The sequence below is a fragment of the Dreissena polymorpha genome, chromosome 3, assembly GCF_020536995.1.
Source record: "Dreissena polymorpha isolate Duluth1 chromosome 3, UMN_Dpol_1.0, whole genome shotgun sequence".
In the NCBI taxonomy this organism is placed as follows: Eukaryota; Metazoa; Mollusca; class Bivalvia; order Myida; family Dreissenidae; genus Dreissena; species Dreissena polymorpha.
The window spans coordinates 83,512,882-83,537,342 of NC_068357.1; the positions used below are offsets into that span (position 1 = coordinate 83,512,882).

Here is a 24,461-nt window from a genome sequence, read left to right on the forward strand (position 1 = left end):
ATAAAGCAATACAAATGTTTCATATTTTTGTGGTTGTTATTTTTGCAACCTTCATGATTTACTTGTCTACATCAAAAGCAAAAGGTGTCTAAAGTTTTTCAAAAAGTAACCATAATACCAATTTGCATTACCATATGTGTCTTGTTCTGAGAAAATTGGGCTTAATGCATGTGCCTAAAGTGTCGTCCCAGATTAGCCTGCGCAGTCCGCACAGGCTAATCAGGGACGACACTTTCCGCCTAAACTTGATTTTAGGCAAGGAGGGACTTCCTTGAAACTAAAAATACCATAAAAGAGGAAAGTGTCGTCCCTGATTAGCCTGTGTGGACTGCACAGGCTAATCTGGGATGACATTACGCACATGCATTAAGCCCAGTTTTCTCAGAACAAGACACATATGTCTAAGAGTCCTAAGAATCATGTGGAAATTAAATCATACATTAACTGACTGAATCTCAAACCAGCAGCAAGGTGCAAACAATATAACAAAGCATAGAAGAGGTATAAGACAATATAATACGTTGTGCTCTGAGTAAAGGGGGCTTAATGCATATGCTTAAAATTGTAGTACCAGATAAGTCTGTGGAGTCTGCACAGGCTTATCAGGGACAACACTTTCCGCATTAATCATATTTTTCATTTAAATCAAAGCAAAAATCCAGTTTACATGAAAAGTGTTGTCCCTGATCAGCCTGTGCATACGGCACAGTCTAATCAGGGGTGACACTCAATGCACATGCTGGCTTAATTATGAATAGATATAAAACAATGTACCATGTTCATCAGAGGAGATGGCCACAGAGTCGTTGATGTAGACGCTGACGTCAGAGCGGTTGAAGTGACACTTCTCGTCCTCTCCTTTGTACTTGTAGTCTGTCTCAGTCTCCAGGCCACCTGTCACACACAGAACCAGTTAGGGCAGTAGTTAAACATATTGGAAACTATGCAGAGAAAATAAGTGGAAAAAGCAAATGAATTTCAAACAATCTGTATCTTGAAGATACTGTGTCCGTTTAATCAGTTCATTCGAAATGAAAACAGGATAGGATTATGAACAGTTATTCAAAATAATTTAATTCAAGAGTCCACAGACTAGTATTGCATTTCATTGTGTAATCTGTCTCAGTCTCAAGGCCACCTGTCACACACCAACCAGTTACTCCAAGTCTTTGAGTCTTAGAGTCATGCTCCGAGAAAAGGGTGGTTAATGCATGTGTGAAAAGTGTCATTCCTGATTAGCCTTGGCAGTCTACACAGGCTAATCAGGGACAACACTTACCGCTTTTATGGCATTTTTCATTTAAGGGAGACTCTTCTTGTCCTGTATAAAATCAAATAAAAGACCTTTTCATTTAAGAGTTTCATTAGATTCATTTCCAACCCTAAGAAAATCATGAGAAGCAAACAGCATAAAACTTAAACAACCTGCTACTTCCTTGAAAGCTGTTCTGGTTGTATGCTGGATGTATATAGCCATTTTAACTTTGCTTTTAAGCAGAAAAGAGTTAAGGCTTGTATACTTAGTACTGTACACACACAATATTTGAAAACATGCAGAGAAAATTTGTAGAAAGTGAAAAGATAGTAATTAAAGTTCTGCACATAGTAGTTTGAAACAAGAGGGCCAAGATGGCCCTAGTTTGCTCACCTGAGAGGAGTCGGTTCATTCAATCTTTACCTAATGTCAAACTTGACCTAGATATTGACCAGACAAACATCCTTGTCAAGTTTCATCATTATTGAACCAAAACTCTGGCGTAGGGAGTTTTTTTGTTTTTGTTAGATTTGAAATGGTGATCTATCATCAAACTTGACTGAGATCTTTCAGCAACTTTAATAAAGAATGCTTGAGAAATGTGAATGCTAGAGTGTTTAAAAACCAAATGTGGACGGACGGAGAGCGGACAAAGACCAATCCTAAAACCTCACCTGAGCAATCAGGTGAGCTAAAAAGTGTGTTTCACCGATCTGAGCCATTTTCCAACTTGTCCAAGAAATCAATAAAACCAATGACTAAGTTTCACGATGATTAGGCTAAATATGTGACTTCCATAGTGTTCGATCACAAGGTTTCTCTCTATATACATGAAGTCACATAAGGAAAACTGCCCCACCCCCCTGGCAGCCATGTTTATTGACCCATCGGGACCATTTGCAAACTCATCTGAGATATATATAACACCAATCTTTTCACGAAGTTTTATGATGATTGGGCAAAAAATGTGTCTTAAAAGAGTGTTCACAAGCTTTTTTTTACTATATAAATATAAGAAAACTGCCACCCCCCCTGGCAGCCATGTTATTCAACTGACCGGAACCATTTTCCAACTTAACTCTCGTATCAGGGAAACAAATGTTCTGACCAAATTTCATGAAAATTGGGCAACAAATGTAACTTCTAGAGTGTTCACATGTTTTCACTATAAACATATAGAGAAAAATGCCCCGCCCACTGGCGGCTATGTTTTTTCACCGATCTGGACTATTTTCGAACTTGTCCGAGATATCAATAAAACCAATGTTTTGACCAACTTTCTTGATGATTGGGCAAATATTGTGACTTCTAGAACCATTTTCGAACTCAACTCTCATATCAAAGAAACATGACTTCTAGTGTGTTTACAAGGTTTCTCTATAGCCATATTAGGAAAACTGCCCCGCCCACTTGAGGCCATGTTTTTCAACGGACCGTAACCACTTTTGAACTCAACCAACATATCATTAAGACAGAAATTTAGACAAAGTTACATAAAGATTGGGCATTAAATGTGACTTCTAGTGTTTACAAGCTTTTTCTTCTTTTTTTGACCTAGTGACCTAGTTTTTTACCCAGCATGACCCAGTTTCGAACATGATCGAGATATTATTGGGACAAATCTTCTGACCAAGTTTCATGAAGATCGGACAATAAATGTGGCCTCTAGAGTGTTTACGAACAAATGTGGACGGACGGACGACTGACCGACAGACAAAGATCGGTCACAAAAGCTCCCTGAGCAATCAGGTGAGCTAAAAACAAGAGATGTGTTCGTCAGAAACACAATGCCCCCTACCTTGAAGGATGACCTTGAACTTCCACCACTCAAAATGTTAGCTCCATGAGATACACATGCATGACAAATATCAAGTTGCTATCTTCAATATTGAAAAAGTTATGGCCAATGTTAAAGTTTTCAGAAGGACAGACGCCATATATTAGACATTTTACCTTGAAGGATGACCTTGACCTTCACCTTTCACCACTGAAAATGTGCAGCTCCGTGAGATACACATGCATGCCAAATATCAAGTTGCTATCTTCAATATTGAAAAAGTTATGGCCAATGTTAAAGTTTTCGGACGGACAGACGCCATATATTTGACATTTTACCTTGAAGGATGACCTTGACCTTCACCTTTCACCACTCAGTATAATCAGCTCCATGAGATACACATGCATGCCAAATATCAAGTTGCTATCTTCAATGTTGAAAAAGTTATGACCAATGTTAAAGTTTTGGGACGGACAGACAGATGCCATATATTAGACATTTGACCTTGAAGGATGACCTTGACCATCACCTTTCACCACTCAAAATGTGCAGCTCTGTGAAATGCCCATGCATGCCAAATATCAAGTTTCTATCTTCAATATTGAAAAAGTAATGGCCAATGTTAAAGTTTTCGGATGAAAGACGCCATATATTTGACATTTTACCTTGAAGGATGACCTTGACCTTCACCTTACACCACTCAAAATGTTTAGCTCCATGAGATACACATGCATGCCAAATATCAAGTTGCTATCTTCAATAGTGAAAAAGTTATGGCCAATGTTAAAGTTTTTGGACAGACAGACAGACGCCATAAATTAGACATTTGACCTTGAAGGATGATCTTGACCTTCACCTTTCACCACTCAAAATGTGCAGCTCCGTAAGATGCACATGCATGCCAAATATCAAGTTGCTATCTTCAATATTGAAAAAGTTATGGCCATTAAAGTTTTCGGACGGACGGACGGACAGACTGACTGACATACACACATAGTGACATACTGACACAGAGTGACGGACAGTTCAACTGCTATATGCCACCCAACCGGGGGCATAAAAACATCCAACCTTTAATAACAATTAACACGTAAATGATACACAAATCTACACTGTTTATTATGAAAACATTAATAATCAAAGGGGAGTAACTACTGTAACCTTAAATGCAATATTTAGAAGAGTTGTCTCGCATGTTACATGTACATAACCTTAATTCATGATTGTTAAACAAGCCTTTTTATTATATGAATATTAGGAAAACTGCCCCGTCCCACCGGCTACCATGTTTTTCAACGGACCGGAACCATTTTCAAACTTAACTCACATATCTAGGAAACAAAAGTTTCTGACAAAATTTCATGAAAATTGGGCCAAAAATGTGACTTCTCGAGTGTTGACATGTTTTCACTAAATACATATAGAGAAAAATGCCCCGCCCACTGGCGGCCATGTTTTTTCACCAATCTGGACAATATTCGAACTCGTCCGAGATATCAATAAAACCAATGTTTTGACCAACTTTCATGATGATTGGGCAAAAATTGTGACTTCTTGAGTGTTTACAAGGTTCCTATATAGCCAAATAAGGAAAACTGCCTCCCCCCCCCCCCCCCCCCCCAGCAGCCACGTTATTCAACTGACCAGAACCATTTTCGAACTCAACCAACATATCATTAAGGCAAACATTTTGACAAAGTTACATAAAGATTGGGCATGAAATGTGACTTCTACAGTGTTTACAAGTTTTTTCTTTACTTTTTTTACCTAGTGACCTAGTTTTTGACCCGGAACAACCCAGTTTCGAACTCGACCGAGATTTCATTGGGACGAAGCTTCTGACCAAGTTTCATGAAGATCGGACAACAAATGTGGCCTCTACAGTGTTTACGAACAAATGTTAACGGACGGACGGACGGACGACAGACAAAAACCGGTAACAATAGCTCACCTGAGCAATCAGGTGAGCTAAAAAACAACAACACTAGACTGATTGAAAAGATATGGTGTTTGCATTGCAAAGACTATTGTTGAAACTAGAGCTTTGTAACAAACATGACAAATACCCCTGCAATGCTTTGTCAGTTATCTTTATGGGCAAATCACTCAGACATGAGTGAATCACTTGGCATGATTAACAAGTCTTGTGCATGGACACCTCATGGTGATGGCATACTTCATGTTTCAACGTTATCACTTGAGAAATGCAGAAGAAATTTGCTTGGGTTTAGTAGAAATATTTCTCAAATATACCAAAAACTGGTTATACACAGGAAACACACCGGTCAATTTGAATACACTTGGGTTTGAGAATGGTGTTTACTTAAGCAGTGATCATAAATTGTGTGCCTAAATTTGAAATCATCATACACCAGCTATGATCACTACTAACAATAGAGTTAAAAAATAATTTTAAAATATGAATCACTGAACAAATATTTCCATTCTGTAAAAATGAGAATGAGAAATTTTATACACAAGGTGAAATCAACACAGACACATAATTTTATTTATAAACACAGAACAATGCTAATTACAAGTCATCGGGATACTTACTCAAATCACTCATACAAAATGTATGATTTGTACATCAATGCAAAGATTAATTGAAACAAAAAAAAAGCTGCTTGCATCACAACTGGCTAACGAGAAGTAACACATTTAAAAGAGCTAATTGTAACAGTCTCCAGAATTCTACCATACCCAAGCGTTCAATCTCTTTATAGGCATTGGATGGCAGCCCACCGTTGCATCCTTCATCAACCTTGTCACAGTCAACCAGCTCTGGAAATAATATGGCAAACAATTAACCCATTTATGCCTAGCGTCCTGAAAAAAGGACATTGCAAACAGCGTAGACCCAGATGAGACGCGGCATAATGCGGCGTCTCATCTGGGTCTGCGCTGTTTGCTTAAATGAATTTCTTTATGAAATATTCTAAATACAGAAATAAATATACTTGACACCCCTAATTTTGGAAATAAATTGATCCAATTTTGAAGGATGGGAGAGTCCACTGGGCATAAATGGGTTTATGAGCAGAATAGCAACATACTTCATACCAATTAAAAAGCGAATATTTCGGTAATCAATTGTTCCACGGTTAAAACCAGTCGAGCTTGTGTAATGCAGTATTACATGAGAAGCTGAGTCTCAAGTGTGATACAAAATAATACATACCCTTGAAATAACTGACAAGCGTGAAATTACTTTTTATCATATACCACATAGAACTTCAATTATATAGTAATCTTCATTTATTTTAATGAAAATCACATGTATAATGACTACATTGGTAATCTGTATTCTTATTTCATATGACACATACGAATAATATTTTCATGACGTTGTCATTCTACATCAGCAGTCATAAACACAATCCCAGAAGCGATGTGAACAAAAAACAAGGCATTTCTATGCCCTCTTAAATGTTGAGGCTTCGGCATAAATGTTTTTGATATTAAAGCTGCTACTGAAAACATTTAAGAGGTTCATAAGGATAAAACAGAGTTCTTCCAAGTGATCATATTGCACCAGCAAGTCTAAAGTAAATGCTCCTGATTTAACCTTTACCACTTAGATACGTATTTTCATGCATGCGTAGTCCCTTAGAAAGTTATATTTAATTAAAGACCTTTCATATCAGATTTAAGTTTTTAAGGCTTCATCTCCAAACCTTAGATACTGATGAACAGCAAACAGCATAAAACCTGAACAGCCTGTGAGTTACTCGCAGGCTGTTTTGGTTTTATGCTATTTGCACATAGCCATTTTCACTTTGCTTCTAAGTGGGGAAAGTTTAACAGAGGTCTTATAAGTGATCATATTGCGCTAGCAAGTCAAAAGTAAATGCTGCAGCTTTAAAGAGGGGTTAAAAAACTGTTACTTTCAAAAAGATGACATTCAAATAAGCCTTTCTCTTAGAGAAGGGGGCTTTATGCATGTGCATGAAGTGTTGTCCCATATAAGCCTGTGCAGAATACACAGGCTGCCGTATTCAGAAATGACACTTTCTGCCCCGTCTGGATTTTTGCTAATAAAAGACTTCCTTTTAAAGAAGAATACCATAAAAGCAGACATTGTCCTTCCTGACACAAAAGGCATCTATATGTGGGCAATGATATTCTATATGTGGGCAATGATATTCTTTATGTGGGCAATGATATTCTATATGTGGGCTATGATGTTCTATATGTGGGAAATGATGTTCTATATGTGGGCAATGATATTCTATATGTGGGCAATGATATTCTATATGTGGGCAATGATATTCTATATGTGGGCAATGATATTCTATATGTGGGCAATGATATTCTATATGTGGGCAATGATATTCTATATGTTCCTTGTTGCAATGTCAAGTACTAAATTATATATAAGCATGAGTAATTTTATGACAGAGAAACCGGAAGAAATCTGAGCTTTGTGCATTATGTACAAAACACATGAGAGCATCAATTGAAACATGACCTGATTAGTCACTATTGTTGATAAAAAAATGAACAATTGTCTTTAAAAAGGAAATAACGGTCTGGTCCTAACAAATGGCAATACACTATACATTCAGTTGTAGACTACTTGATTGAAAAAACAACAAACTTTTCCATATAAAATCTTATGATTCCTGTTCATGAACAGGTAAAATATGAACAAACTGCACAATATTTAAAATTTAAAAAATTTCATTGTGACCAAAAGCTGCCCCAAGACAGTGGACTTAACTGTTCTTTTAATTTGATTGTATACATGTAATTTATATTTTCTGTCAGCCACATGAAATAATGGCTAGAAGACATATTTGAGTTGAATATCTGTAGTGGGTATAAAGTTTATGTAAACTTAAAGCTTACAATTTATAATATTAAAACAATAAATGTGACTAGGCCAAGACACTAGAATTTCAACTATTTAACAATTAATGAAGTTGAATTGAATTAATTTTAAAGGACGGTGAGCAAGCAAGCTACCTTCACACACAATAACAGCACTATATCTCCATCCAAAATCAAGTTCTTGAGTTGAAACCATTTTTCTATTTTCAGTAACAAAGACCTGGACCTGGACCGAATTGGCCACAAATTCAATCCCACCCTAAGACTAAATGTTATCAATCTACAAAAAATACCTCTATCCAAAATACTTTTTCAGATTATAGTTGCAGAGACCACACTGGCGCCAAATGCAATGCCTTACTAGTTCAGCCTGTGACCTACCCACACACAAAATTTCAAAACAATATCTTCATCCTAATTTGAGTTATTCTGCGCACACTTGTTATATATTTTTGGTAACAGTGACCTTGATGCAACCCTGCTAATTAAGTCTGCAAGTCAACAAGCACACAATCGCTAAGCTGAAATGTAAAATTCAAAAACGTACAATAAGGGGCATAACTCGGCTGAATTGAAGCTCAGATTTATGGGCCTTGGTTGGTGACCTGACATGGTGATCCAAAAGACATGTGTGAAGTTTAAGTTAAATATCTGCAGTATTTACAGACATATGTATTTTATTGTGTGCATATTTTAAAATGAATGAAAACTTGCACGCAAAACTTAAACTGACGTTCTTAGTACAAAAGGGGACATAATAGTGCTAAAAGGATAGTCAAAGTTGTAGGACATGATCAGCAACTGTTTACATGTTAGAATTAGAGAACTTGGTCAGTGGCCTCTTTTGATGATCCCAGAGATTGGCGTTACGATTCAATTAAATATCTGTAACACTTCAGAAATATGTACTGATTGCATGCATATTTAACTCTCTCCGTGCGGGAACCGAATTTTGAAGGCCTTTGCAAACAGTTTGAATCCAGATGAGATGCCACGTTCTGTGGATCCAAACTGTTTGCTATTCTGATAGTATTGTTTGAAAAAAGTTGAAGAAAATGCTAATTTCAGAAATTCAGCAGACAACATTTTAGCAGACAACAAATTGTCCAGCATGCAAAGGGTTAAACCTGAATTTCAACTCACGCAAACTTTAAACAGACTTACTTGTACATTGGGACATAATCCTGCTAAAAAGCAGTGCAGAGTTAATTGTCTTAGTTAATGTTTGTAATAAAGAACTTAAACACACATGTAAAATTTTATTTCAATATCTGTAGTATATACATAGATATATAGAGTAGATGCACGCAAATGCTATCAACAATAAAGTGAGTAGTTAAGCTCACAATATTCAGTGGATTTTGAAGCTGATAAGTATCTAAAATTTGACAAAAAATAGTCAAAAACTTCAGTAACACATCAGTAATTATTTTACAAGCTTATTTTCAAGACTTGCGTCCTAAAACCAGGCGGCCCAGCAAGGTCGCAGCCAGACATGGGAACTAAAACAGAAGGCACGGCAATGTCCTGATCACAACTCACCTCTCAGCCTTAGTGATAACCAGACATGAACAACAGCTATGTGGCACTTACTGATAGGGGACTCAGCAGGTGACCAAGATCTGGGAAAACAGGGCTTAATGCAACTCGACTTGAACTGATCCAAGACATGTACTAAACTACTAAATCAACACGTTCTAAAGGAAACAGCTCTGATAGTTATAAATAACATTTATTTTGCCAGAACTATTTGGTTTGTACAAACATTATGTATTTTTTTATTTAAATCGCCATGGTGTAATGAATAATGGGTCTGCCTAGCGACCTGGAGGTCACAGTTTCAATCCTCAATGTGGAAGCGTTCTTTCGATCTCACCCAAAGTCACCAAGTACTGGTTCTAGGGCCAGGAAACAGACTTGACGGCGTTTCAATAAGCCTGAGGCTTTCGATGTAATCAAGCTTAAATATAAAATAGGTTAAATTAGATAAAAATTATGTAATTGTGTTTGTTTGAAAGCTTTTAAGCACAAATGTAATTTAAAAAAAGACACCTAGTAAGAGCATGTATACTAGCCGGGATCTGGGAAAATTGGGCTAAATGCTTGAGCTTAAGGGTATCGTCCCAGAAAAGCACACAGGCTAATCAGGAACCACTTTCCGCTTTTATGGATATTTTCTTAAAAGGATGGATCTTCAAACTAAAAATCCAGTCCAGGCAAAAGGGTCCTCCCTGATTGGCCTGTGTGAATAGTTAAATTGGGGGGTATACAAAGTACACAGAGTACAGAGTAAATTGAATGTTCCATTTCAAAATGTTCCCAATACTGGCAGTATAAAGGCATGAAAAGAATGCGAAAAGTCCCTTAAAAAGGAAACAGGGATCGCAAGTTTCAGATTCCAACGAGATAGCAAATACATGAAACTGACACATGTTGGAGCATTCCAGTTTGATCGACGCATAAAATTGAAGATACCATTATCAGCAAGCCCAGGTAATAAGATGGGACAGTCTACTGATAAGGTCATTATGGCGTAATTCTCAAAGTGGAAATGAAGTATTTCAACATGATCTCCCCATTTCAGAGGGCTTCCTGCATATTATATCTATTGTGTTCTACTTCACGATGGCACTTAAAGATTGTCTTCAATTTGGTCCAGAAGTTTGGACACAATATGCTTCTAAAAAGTTCACAATTGCTAATTATTGTAAGTTTTCAGACTCCCTCTCAATTTTCAGACACTCAGTTTCCACTGTCATATAAGAATTGAGCATGCCATTTTTAGTGATCATAACAATGAAATAGTTTATGGATGAATACAAAATGAGGCTCGTGATGTGCAGTTCTATAATGGTAATTGCTGTTATCTATAAATAATCACATAAATTTACTTCTTGATAAACAAATAACTTATACAATAACCATTAGATCCTTGTCAATATTTAAGTAAAAACTGAAAATAATGAGATACAATGAAAACTGGTGTTCTTACAATGATACTAGCAGACGACATTTAAATTATACGATCTTAATCATTCTCTTATAAATTATAAGATAATAATCTAGTTCGAACACATGACCACTCTGTGACTAGATTGTGTTCTGTTGGTCCCTAGTTTCAAGATGACACGTGGCAATTACAGTGCAGTTTTTCAGTTGTCACAGGCCCCACTATTAGGACACTGACTTCATGAGATTTCCATACTCTAGAGCAACTTTTAAGAACAGTTTAAAGTAAATAAACCTTAGTTCAACGCCTTTCGATTATATGCTTAGTAAACAAAGTCAATTAATGTTTATTGTTTACTAATTGGTGTGTTCGACGTCTTTGTATGATCATTGTAACTTGTTTACTGAGTGTTACCACATTTGAGCAACAACACAATGATAATGACCAAGTTAAAATCTAGTCAATATCCTGTAGTTTAATATTATTGTTGGAACACAACAACATGTTCATTAACATAATTGATTAAGGCGATTGTTTTCAATTAATAAAAAATAGTTAAAGCAAGGAACATATTTTATGCAAAGATATATCTTCTAAAACAATGGGAAGAATTAGTATGTAGCAATTTGAACTTTTGATAAAACACATCCATCAAATGTTATTGTAGCACATACAATAGGATAGATAATTACATAAATTTTATAAAGTTTACCATTATTGCCAAAACTTATTAGACCCATGCGTACCCAAGTTTCCGACTAATTACTTGTGTGTGTTAATCATGTAAATTTCCATGATCTATTTATTTTGAGTCATACAATTACGGAATAAAATTAATTCTTTTTAAAATTAACAACACCATGATATCCCATCACATTTCCATTTCCAAAAGTGTCCATGTTGCAAATAAAAAATTTGTTTCATACCATTATTACTGTACATATTTGGACACTAAATTTTCTGACAACCAGGTTTTTAAAGTAACAATCACGCTCGAAAATATCAAATATTTCGTTAAATAAAGCTAACCCATAAAAAAATCAATGTTCCTTTTAGCAAAATGCAAAATTTCAACGTTAGGTGTTGTCTGGTAGAATGGATTTAACGAGATACAAAATGCTTGTTTTTATTTTTTTGTGGCCACAAATAATTCCATTAATATCTCCCGTGAAATATCCCAACATTTACGGGCGAACACGAGATTGGATACGGTAAGCGTTGGAAGCATGACGTAGCTCTCATGAATAATCATTCTGTGAAATCAAAATGAATTCTGGGTAACTGGAACTTAGCGAATGAGAAAATGGCTTGTATAAATTATGCAAATGAACGCAACCCGAATGAATCCGATCCTGATTCGAAAGCAAAAATAGATTACATCGTGGAACGATATTTAGATATTTAGATGCTTAAAACTTGCCGAATGCTTGTAATATAACGTTTTTACATCAATGTTACTTGTTTTTAGGGTCTTCCTATTGTAATTAACCATTGTATGGTACTACTTGTTGTCGAATGTAATTATATAGCGTAATACAGTAGCCGTATGTATTGGTGAGCGTGATAGTGACTTTAACCAGAATAAATATTGGCTTACATGACTCAAAATTTTCTTACATACAGTTTTTCGTGCGCAATTAATGACTCTACATTTTCAGACAGTTTATTTTACAATTCTATTTTACCAGAGTTCTGCCCTGTTGCAATTATGTGGAGACACTTTGATCATGTGTTTTTACAACCGTATTAAGGAAATAAAACCTTGCAGACCAATGACTTATGCAATAAACCATAACATGTGTGTTCTATGTATATCCGCATTATTCAATGGTTGCGACCAACAGCTTAAAGTAAAACATACATAAAATTAATAAATAAATACTATACAGCATGCTATTTTACCAGCAGGTGCTATAATTCTATGAAACAATGACGCTATAAAAATTGCATACCCGTCAGATCGTCAATGCAATATTATATGAGTTCCTCTAATTTTTTGGAACACTTGTATTGTTTGTCTCTTCTCTTAATTTTTTGGACACCTGTACAATTTGAGTATTTGTTGTATTTTAATTTTGGGACATGAAAAACATTAATTATTTTTAAATGTCAAAATTCATAGAGTAATTACAGTATATTTTGTAATATTAAGTAACCATTGAAAACATATCTAAACAAGAAAAAATAAGTTTCTTCACCTAAAAAAGATCTATCATTAAATTAAACAACATTTTATTAATTTATAGAACCATTATTTATCTACTGAACATAATAATGCCCATATAAGCAAGCTCTGCTTCGCCATCGTCCTTCGTTTCATGCTGATTAATCAAGTGAGGCAACTCCTTCAAAACTCTGGAACATGAGAAGGGTCTATTAATATATATTATTGCAATTCAATTTAATTAGAATTCAACCAATTTGCTTTAATCCATTGGCACATCACACATGTTTTTACAACTGGCTGATATGCAGGGTTTTGTGGTCTGATTAGCAGACAGGGTAGCCCCTGACCCGACTGTGTGGCCGCTACGCTGGTCTCATGTGGTATAAACCCGGTTGTGTATGACACCCAAAATGGGCTATTAGAGATCATGAGCATCAGGTCCAAATTTGAAAGCAATAAATATCAACCATACCTTGCTCTGAGAGAGAGAGCAGCTTGTTCTTCTTGATAGCCCAATGTTCCTCAATGTTCCCCTATAAATGTCAACCATACCTTGCTCTGAGAGAGAGAGCAGCTTGTTCTTCTTGATAGCCCAATGTCCCTCAATGTTCCCCTATAAATGTCAACCATACCTTGCTCTGAGAGAGAGAGCAGCTTGTTCTTCTTGATAGCCCACTGCCCCTCAATGTTTCCTGTGGTTGAGAACGCCCAGCAGCTGCCACAGGAGCCCTGGGGTTCAAGAAGACAGAAAAAATCTTAAAGAAAGTTAAAGTTACAATAAAATCTTAACTTTTTTTGGCTATACAACATCATCATAAAGTAGACATGAATTACTTGTGTTACAAAATAAACAGCAGAGCTATAATAAATATTAAAAGAAATACAATACATACATACATACATATACATTTCCTTAATATATAACAAGAACTTCTTAAAATCTTACATTAAATGTCATATGGGCTATGTGATATCTGAAAAGCTCCCTACCATCCTCCAGTAAGGGTATCACGTTTACAGATTTTTCTAAACGTTTAAACGAAATGAAATTAATGAAATGTTACCGTTTAAACGGTATCCCTATGTCCGTTTAAAAAGCATTAGTACCATCGCATAACCAAACTGAAATAGTAATTATTTCCGGAAGTAATATTCAGTGCATATCCCATTCGCACAATGACGTCTTATTAAAACCATAAAATATTTTAAAACAGATCACTGTATCACCACATGTGTATTCGTCATTCTATAAAAACAATGTAAAGAACGTCGAAAATAATGTAAAATAGATGAAAAATACTGCTTTCGAAAACAACACTCCGAAACAAATGCACGTATTTTGCACATGAAATACAATGTGCATATCGTTTGCCCGCAGAAAATGAAAAACCAGTTAACTAGCAAAAACGTTATCAATATATAATTTGGTTAAAATATTGCTTTTCAACATGCTACGGCCGTGTTTTACTTTGCTAATCAATCACTTAAAATATTTAAAGATGGTGGCATGTGCACTGTTTTGTTACCAAGTTGTACGATTTTCGGAAAGTAGTGAAGATTTTCCGTTAGTTTCCGTTCATGTCTGCGCCATCTGCTAACAAATCAGAAATAAATTACTGCCGAATTCGGTAGCCCGGATTTACCCCAAGTACCCGGATTTTGCAGTTTGTCATCGATTTACTTCGTACGGCTAGTCGGCTACGTTATTTTCACACCATTTATTATATTGATATTGACCGTCGTTTAAACGTTTACTGTTTTGGTAAAAGTTTTTGAGCAAAACACGAAACGCGACCGTTTAAACGTGATACCCTTATCCTCCAGTCTTGCTGGCTTTGTTCCTAACCCTATATTTATAAGGCGCTGTTTATGGCAAAAACAGTTAGTCCACACATACAGAATACATGGTTGATGCCAAGATGGAGAAAGTTTATCCAGTAAGTCCAGCGAGGCTAAGAACAAAGAAAATAGAGAAAGCTTTAGTGAAACCTACTTTCTTTTTTTGGATCAAACCAAATAAACTTTCTCAAACGCAGCACCTACCATGTATTCACATTATGCTGCTACTTTACCAGTTTATATTAAACCTAGGAAAATTAACTTAACCCTCAACATAAGTTGCAACCTTGAAGGGCCTCTAACATGTTCAACAATCCTGATGGCCGATTAACTGCCTGTTTTGCAGATAAAATAGTTCCACATTAAACTGTAGGTTTTAATGTTTGACAATAAACAAAATGAGTTCTGAGGAGCATCAAACGTTTCTGTAAATACGTTTGTTTTTCAATTATTTATTTTAACCAACTGGATGGTAAACTTTTGTCAAACATCATATGTCTAATTTAATCTGTCCATGTCATTTCCTTATTAAAAATTATGGAAAGCTGATTCTGCCCTTTTTCACTTAAGTACTCCTCATTTGACATTACAGTTTTAGGATGTACCCGGTACTATACATAGTATCAAAGATGTGATACTTGTAAGTTATTGCACTTGCCATTTCTGCTCATAGTATTTTCGACTTGGCAATTAACCAAGAAAGATAACATTCTATACCCTGGTTATCCAGCACATAGGAATACACATTGACTGATTATCGCAAATCATGTGATCAAATGACTGATATCAACCACTTTTGATGGTCGCCCTTTCATTTAATGAATGTTTACAATAGTAGCAGAATTAAGTTAAATATGAGCCTTGTTATGCACAAACTGGCTTTAAGCCTTTGCATGCTGGGAAATTTATCGTCTGCTAAAATGTTGTCTGCTGAATTTCTACAATTAACATTTCTTCGATTTTTTTTCAAAAAATACTATCAGAATAGCAAACAGTTTGGATCCAGATGAGACGCCACGTTCTGTGGCGTCTCATCTGGATCCAAACTGTTTGCAAAGGCCTTCAAAATTCGGTTCCCGCACTGGAAGAGTTAATGCATGTGCGTAAAGTGTCATCCCAGATTAGCCTAAACTGGAGAAGAAACTTTTTGAACAAACTTTAATAAAATAACAAGCAATATCCCCCGCCAAATAAAGTTTGGTTTATGGATGGGTGCAAATCCCTTGATATACGGTATCATCATAACAAATAATGCAGTGTAAAGTAATTGTTTTGATGCATTGCAATTCTCCTCATTGATATCTATACACCCGGCATGAAGTTTCATGTTTAAATCTTGTAGTGTATCTGAGATATAGCCTTTAAAAGTTAAATCATACAAAAACAATCAAGGGCCATAACTCTTACATAAGAAAGTGTAGGGTTATGGTTCTTGTGCATGGCAATTCTTCCCATTGATTTCTACACACCCATTAGCATGGCAATTCTTCCCATTGATTTCTACACACCCATTAAGTTTCATGTTGAAATGTTTTATCGTATCTGAGATATAGCCCTGAAAAGTTCCAGCATACAAAAACAACAAAGGACAATTACTCTTATTTAAAAAAGCAAAGGGTTATAGTTCTTAAGCATGTCACTTCTCCTCATTAATATCAATACACACATGAAGTTTCATGTTGAAGTCTTGCATGGTAACTGAGATATAGCCCTGAAAAGTAACATCAAATAATAAAAAAACAGAGGGCAATAACTCTTATTAAAGAAAGTGTAGGGTTATGGTTCTTACGCATGGCGCTTCTCCTTATTGATATCTATACACCTATGAAGTTTCATGTTGATATCTTTTATAGTTTCTCAGATATAGCCCTAAACAGTTTTGTGACAGACGGGTGGACAGACTGACAGACTGATGGACAGACAACACCAATCTATATCTCTCCACCTTTGGCAATACAAAATTCAATCCATTCTATGTGTATACTGCTCAGGCTAATCTGGGATGGCACATGCATTAAGCCCAGTTTTTTTTATTACGTGGCTCGTAAGATGCGAGTCACCTGATTCTTGACAGGTGTCACGGCCCCATGGTCGCGCCAATCAAAGTTGTCTGGTATGGACCCTGAAGGGATGGACGCCTTTCTCATCCAATTATTGGCCTCCGTGTCCCATTTCTTGCCAACGTTACGCTTGAACTCCTCCTCTATAAAACAGACATTGATGAACACTGAATACTTTATCATTATATCATTATATGAGCCATTCTCTTCGAAAAAGGGGCTTAGTGCTTGTGCATTAAGTGAACCCAAGATTAGCCTGCGCAGTCCAGCCAGGCTTATCAGGGATAACGCTTTTAGCCCTTATGGTGTTTTCTTTTAATGGAAGTCTCTTCTAACAAAATTCAGTTTATACGGAAAGTGTTGTTCCTGATTAGCCTGTGCAGCCCCACAGGTTATTCTTAGACTACACATTACACACATGCCTTAAGCCCCATTTTCCCATACCATGGCTCATATAAATGTCAAATACATTTAACAAAATTGTCAAGTATATTTAGCATTTAAAATTGATTGATTAACTAGACAGTTGTATGTATCTGTGTTTCATTATTCTACATCATATCGTGTTAATCCCTAATCTATCAAATCATGAAAAATGAACAATCAATTAAAATATTCAGTATGAAGGACAATATTCTGTAAGAAGGAATGTCCTCAGAAGTTGCCAACTTATTGCTGTTGGAGAAAAAAATAATTGGCAGACAGGATAATGACATAACTTGTTCAATCATTCAAAAGTTCAAGAACAATTGTAATTTGTACCGTGGTTAGTTTTTTAAACCTTCCATGATGAGAAAAAAATATGATATTTAAATATGGCAGATATTAAAATGCCAATAAGGCATGATATTTCAGGATGCTCCAGACAGAAATCAACAAGTCATGAATCACATACTTGTAAGATCAGCAAACTTTGTGGCCCCATAGACAGCTGATCCATTCTCTGTCTCTTGCAGCTTATGGGCTGTCCGCATGTTATCACAGAACACTGCAAACCTTTTCTCCTCCTCTGAAAACATAAATGTTAAAAAAAACTTCAAAAAAACAACACACTGAGATATTGAGACTTATATTTATCAGGTCGGGAATATGGTCTGCAGTTAGCGAGTATAAAGTATGTGTCATGAATCTGTTTTCCTGTTAACATTCTTTTATTTTTCATTTGAGTAAATAGTTAAATCAGCATGAAATAAAAGCAGTTTAATCTAAAACTCATGCATAACAAACTGTACTGTCCTGTTTTTGTTGTTTGTTTCTGTGTTGTTTTGTTGTTGCTGTTTTGTTGTTGGGTGGGGGGGGGGGGGGGGCAGAGCAAAAGTATATTTAAGAAATTAACTCATTTGATTGAAGAATTCATCACTCTCAATATCAATACTAATATAGGAGGGTATTACCTTTGGGTGAGTCATAGAGTTTGTTGAACTTAGCCTTGAAATCCTTAAACATTCCAATATGACAATCATCATGTCCACCTCCACCAATCAGATTCTTTGCATGCTCTACCATATCATGTCCATGTTCACCAATCAGGTTCTTTGCATGTTCTACCATATCATGTCCATCTCCACCAATCAAATTCTTTGCATGTTCTACAATATCATGTCCACCTCCACTAATCAGGTTCTTTGCATGTTCTACCACATCATGTCCATCCCCTCCTATCAGATTCTTTGCATGTTCTACCATATCATGTCCATCCCCTCCAATCGTATTCTTTGCATGTTCTACTACATCATGTCCATCTCCACCAAGCAATCTATCAATTCCAATGTGAACCAAATTATGACCATCTTTACCAAGCAGTTCTTTCACGTGGTTTACCAGGTCATGATTGTCACCTCCTCCAAGAAGATTCTTAGCATGCTCAACCAATTCCTGGCCATTCTTTCCTAGCAGCTTACGACCAGTATCAACAATTGCATCAGTGTCAATGTTGGATTCAAAGTTTTTAAGATGATCAACCAGATCATGACCATCTGGACCAAGAAGTTTTTTGCCCTGAGTCAACAGTTCGTTGGCATCTCCACCAAGGATGTTTGAAGCTCTGTCCTTGATATCTTGCACAAAGGGCAGATCACTGAGTTTTGTTTTCGCCAACTTCACCACAGTTGGCTGGTTGGTATCAGCTGTGGGAGAAATTTCTTCTTCAGTGGGCTGGAAAACAAATGTTGACATGAAATTTCCTGGATTTGTAAACTCTGGGATATTTGTTGGATCTAAAAGTTTGGGTTTGGTTTAATTTATTTTTGTCAAAAACCTGAAAATACATTTCTGATCTGTTTACATACTTTTCGACACCCTTTAGGGTTGCTTTACTTTCACTTAAACATCAATGAGTTAATTACCTGGAGTGAAGGCAAAGGCAAATAAATATAAAGGCATGGTTTGATAGTATGATATTGATACTAGGCAACATATTCAGCCTACTTCCACATTTACCCCAGGATCACTGGGATCATATAAGTCGTCCGTATGCACAGTATGCAGCCATGGCTCATTGGCGTATTTCCTACACAGGTACCCATTTTATACACCTGGGTGGAGAGAAGCAAGCGAGGGATTAATTCTTTACTGAGATTAATTCTGCGGTTTGAGCGGGATTGGAACAAGGGATCTTCTAAATTCCAAGACAAGCATCCTTACACTAGACCACTGTCCCAATGTATTCACAAGGACTCACTCCTCGATGGCAATGTTTTTCAATGGATCACAATCAGTTACAAACCCAGTTGGAAGAAAACAGTATGATGTTACAATTTGCCAAAAACATACACCTCTGGGCCTTTTCATTTTAGAGAAGATTTTAGGTTGTTTGCCATACGAGTCTATATAAATCATGTGACTCCTGGAGAGTCTTCATTTTTAACACCAGATACATGATTTAAACAAACTTAGTAGTGGACCACTAGATGATCATATCAATCAAAAAATAAAATCCTGACTCTTGTCGAAGGCACAAAAACAAGATCAGGAGATGATCACTAGTACATCACACCTTTGATAGACCGCTTTGACTCGAGTGCTACTTGAAAATAAACATTGATCATTATGTGTGAAAATGTTGGGACTAGAATTTAAGTTCAAAAGTAGGATGAACTCCAAAACGTATCATTAAAATTACCAATGTTTATTTCAGAAATATAAACATGGAAAATAATGGGAACTTCAAATAGGTCGAACATCAATCATTTTGAATAAATTGTGTTTTTGAAATAGCTGTGTTAGGCTGTATAATAGCATTATTTCAGAATGATTGTTTCATGACCCAGAAATTAGACAGATTAATATTACTCATTATGTCTACACATATTTAAGCTATGTCATTTATGTGTCACAATTTAAAAAAAAATATAGTTGAAATTTAGTACAGTATAAATGAAATACCTAATAATGACTGTACTTCACCTTGAAATGGACATTTTTGTATGCAATTCTTTTATAACAACCTTAACTGCAAGTTGTATGTCTTAAGTAAAACTTCCACATAGATTAAAGATTAGTGTTTGTATACTATCAACATGTACTGTGTTTATGTTTTGTATGTGTGTCACTTCATTTTGTGAGTGAAACGATCATACTGTTTCCTCATAAATATCATAACTAAAACAAAAGTTTGCGAATCTGAAACAACTTTTTTCAATTTTGTCAATTTACCCAAACGTGAAAAGGCCCCTTTAATATGACTGCATAATAAGCAATTGAGTAACCTTACAATTAACAACTCAAGTGTTGACAAATTCATGCGTTGCATGATGTAAGAAAACAGTAAACCTCCATACTCAACTCCTAACAAAAATTAGTTTAATCATTTAACCCAATTAATTTTTACTCAAAAGTTTTTTAATAACATTGTTTTTTAATGGGAAATTATCACTGAGATGCACACACACACATGTATAATTTCTTGACTTCCATGTGAAACACCAGCTTTCCTTATCACACATTCGACACAAATAGAAAAAAATGTTCACAACTTCCTGGTCAAGAACAAGAAACAGATAGTAAAAGGAAAAATGACAGTTTTATTATTCACTCTTGTGCAAATATAAATGATACATCCATAAAGGCAAAAATTAAAGACAACAACAGTTCATATATTGCAAAGAAATACAATAGAATTAGTAGTGTTAGTAGGCTCTCCAGTCACTGAGCTTTTACAGGGTAAGGTCCTGCACATATACAGGTCAAGAGGTCAACGGGTACGCCGTCAAAAATTGTGCCCAGCTCAGCACTCTGTCAAATTATGGACCTTAAGAGTTCATAAAGATCAAGATCCACATGAAGTATAAAGTTGAAACATGTCTAAAGGAACACTTTAAAGTAATATGAGTAAGGTAATCACACAATACATCAGAAACACAGAAATCTGCTTATCAGTAACAGAAATGATATTTTCTTGTACTATATGCAGGGATTAAAATTGAAACAGAATCATGCTTTTTGATGCAAGCATTTTGCATTTTTTTCACTTTTGACTCAGCCAAATTATCTGCATAACATCATTTAGATACAAATGATACCATGAAACTTCTATACAATGTAGTTTATATAACACACAAGGTGCTTTTTTCAGTTAATCAATATTTACTTAAATTATATATAATAAATTCAATATATACAAAGTAACATTTGTTGAACAATCAACAAAACATCTAGACTTAAGTATTTTGAAAACCTGAAAATATCATTTGGCCCCTGAAAATTTCAAGCAGTAGGTACTTTGACTCCTTGCTTTCAAGGACAACAGGTCGTTCTAGCCGACATGCAAACACAACATAACTAGCAGTTGAGCTAAGAACAGGGAGCTGCCAAAACAAGTGCCCTCATTCGCAACACTCCCAAGTATTGGCTGTTGAGAATCATCTGTATAAGGGTATCCTGCATCAGTGGTCTGGAAAACAAATGTTGACATGAACCAGTAATAAAAAAAAATGTTGAAATGAAACTGTGGCATGCCATGAAAACTTCTTTCAATTTTGTTTTAAATGAAAATGATTTTTTCACTTAACCAATGACGTATACCCCCACGTACTGCATTGACACAGACTATTTTGCATGGTGTCTCCACAAAACAAGAGAATCTAATTTATGGCGATTTTTAAGAATCATTATGCCATTATCATTTATGGTCATTTTTTACCTTTGAACTCAAAGTGTGACCTTGACCTTGGAGATATCGACATAATTATTTTGTGTGACACACCGTTCAATGATGGTGAACACATGATTTTAAATTCTCACAATGAACGACATAGTTATGGCCCGGACAAGCTCATTTATGGCCTTTTTTACCTTTGAACTCAAAGTGTGACCTTGACCGTGGAGATATCAACGTATTTCTTTCGCGCGACACAACGTCCAATGATGTTGAACAAATGTGCCAAATGATTTCAAAATCTCACAATAAACGACATAGTAATGGCCCAGACAATCTCATTAATGGCCATTTTTGACCTTTGAACTCAAAGTGTGACCTTGACCTTGGAGATATCGACGTAATTCTTTCACGACACACACCGTCCAATGATGGTGAAAAAAAGTGCCAAATGATTTTAAAATCTCACAATTAACAGCATAGTAATTGCCCGGATAAGCTCATGTATGGCCATTTTTGACCTTTGAACACAAAGTGTGACCTTGACCTTGAAGATATTGACGTAATTCTTTTACGCAACACACTGTCCAATTATGGTGAACAAATGTGCCAAATGATTTTAAAATCTCATAATAAAAGTACAAAGTTATGGCCCGTACTAGCTCATCTATGGCCATTTTTGAACTTTGAACTCAAAGTGTGACCTTGTCCTTTGAGATGTCAACGTTATTCTTTTGCGCTACACACCGCAAAATGATGGCGAACAAATGTGTCAAATGATTTTAAAATCTCACAATGAACAACATAGTTATTGCCCGGACAAGATTTCAGGACAGACCGACCGACAAAGTGACTCCTATATAGCCCCCATTACCAATGGTGATTGGGGTATAACAATGTGTTACTATCAGATGGCCGAGTATGTGACCGGGAATCATCAATATGAGATATGTATTTAAGGGTCTTTGTAAATTAAGGATTACTTTTAATAAGAATTTGTTTTTTGGCTATCATACAATTTTTTAATTTTAATGACATTGTTGTCTATTTAGTATATTAAACAATTACTAATTATGATACATTTTTACTATGCACCTGACAAATAAACCACTATTTATCTTTGTATACATATTTTTTATACAGAAACAAGTAATCCTTGTGTGATCTTGAAATCATGATGATACAACAAACGCTCACCATTATTTTATGTATGGGCCGTGCTCAGGATGTATATTGATGTATGCTTTACTGTTAACATAGTGATGTATGCTTTACTGTTCAGATAGTGATGTATGCTTTACTGTTCAGATAGTGATGTATGCTTTACTGTTCACATTGTGATGTATGCTTTACTGTTCACATAGTGATGTATGCTTTACTGTTCACATAGTGATGTATGCTTTATTGTTCACATAAAGATGTTTGCTTTACTGTTAATATAGTGATGTATGCTTCACTGTTCACATAGTGATGCATGCTTTACTGTTCACATAGTAATGTATGCTTTACTGTTCACATAGTGATGTTTGCTTTACTGTTCACATAATGTTGTATGCTTCACTGTTCACATAGTGATATAAGCTTTACTGTTCACATAATGATGTATGCTTTACGTTCACTTAGTGGTGTATGCTTTACTGTTCACATAGTGATGTATGCTTTACTGTTCACATAGTGGTGTATGCTTTACTGTTCACTAAGTGATGTATGCTTTACTGTTCACATAGTGATGTATGCTTTACGTTCACATAGTGATATAAGCTTCACTGTTCACATAGTGATGTATGCTTTACTGTTCACATAGTGATATATGCTTTACTGTTCACATAATGATGTATGCTTTACGTTCACATAGTGATATAAGCTTCACTGTTCACATAGTGATGTCTGCTTTACTGTTCACATAGTGGTGTATGCTTTACTGTTCACTTAGTGATATATGCTTTACTGTTCAGATAGTTATGTAAGTTTTACTGTTCACATAGTGATGTTTGCTTTACTGTTCACATAATGATGTATGCTTCACTGTTCACATAGTGATATAAGCTTCACTGTTCACATAGTAATGTATGCTTTACTGTTCACATAGTGATGTTTGCTTTACTGTTCACATAATGATGTATGCTTCACTGTTCACATAGTGATATAAGCTTTACTGTTCACATAATGATGTATACTTTACTGTTCACAACAATAGATAGCTGGGCTTGTAGCCACTGCCATATTTGTATACCTTGAGCAATTTAAACCGTCTGTTTTCTTTAATATATGTATTAAAATGTATATAGGGACCTTGCATTATACAACCTGTCTTTAAATTGTAAAACAATGTCATTTATGAACAAGAGCACCGCCTTGCGGGTGCAGACCGCTCATCTTTTTTTCTGTTTAAAGGTGAAGGAACCTATCTCAATTTCAATCACAAAGAAGGGAGGGGTGGAGTGGAGAGGGGTGTATAGTGTGGGGGTGTGGTCATTTATTACAT

At 35.7% G+C, this 24,461-nt stretch overlaps 1 protein-coding gene and 1 long non-coding RNA gene across 52 annotated transcripts in view; one reads left to right on the forward strand and one right to left on the reverse strand.

Moving 5' to 3' along the window:
* Positions 1 to 21,380, forward strand: part of LOC127875033 (uncharacterized) — a 252,157-nt gene extending 230,777 nt beyond the window's left edge. For both annotated transcript variants that reach the window (XR_008047227.1, XR_008047226.1), the window contains exon 2: positions 21,048 to 21,380. This is a non-coding gene — a long non-coding RNA (uncharacterized LOC127875033). The remainder of the gene's footprint in view (positions 1 to 21,047) is intronic.
* LOC127875025 (uncharacterized) overlaps positions 1 to 24,461 on the reverse strand; it is a 305,966-nt gene that overhangs the window by 264,544 nt on the left and 16,961 nt on the right. For 22 of the 50 annotated variants that reach the window (XM_052419769.1, XM_052419806.1, XM_052419768.1 and 19 more), the window contains exons 10-15: positions 18,276 to 19,035; positions 17,777 to 17,890; positions 16,882 to 17,024; positions 13,615 to 13,711; positions 5,736 to 5,816; positions 775 to 894 (exon numbers count right to left, since the gene is read on the reverse strand). In XM_052419769.1, the coding sequence (XP_052275729.1) occupies positions 775 to 894; positions 5,736 to 5,816; positions 13,615 to 13,711; positions 16,882 to 17,024; positions 17,777 to 17,890; positions 18,276 to 19,035 (1,315 nt within the window). The remainder of the gene's footprint in view (positions 1 to 774; positions 895 to 5,735; positions 5,817 to 13,614; positions 13,712 to 16,881; positions 17,025 to 17,776; positions 17,891 to 18,275; positions 19,036 to 24,461) is intronic. The other 28 variants (XM_052419780.1, XM_052419794.1, XM_052419779.1 and 25 more) reach the window with 6 other exon arrangements.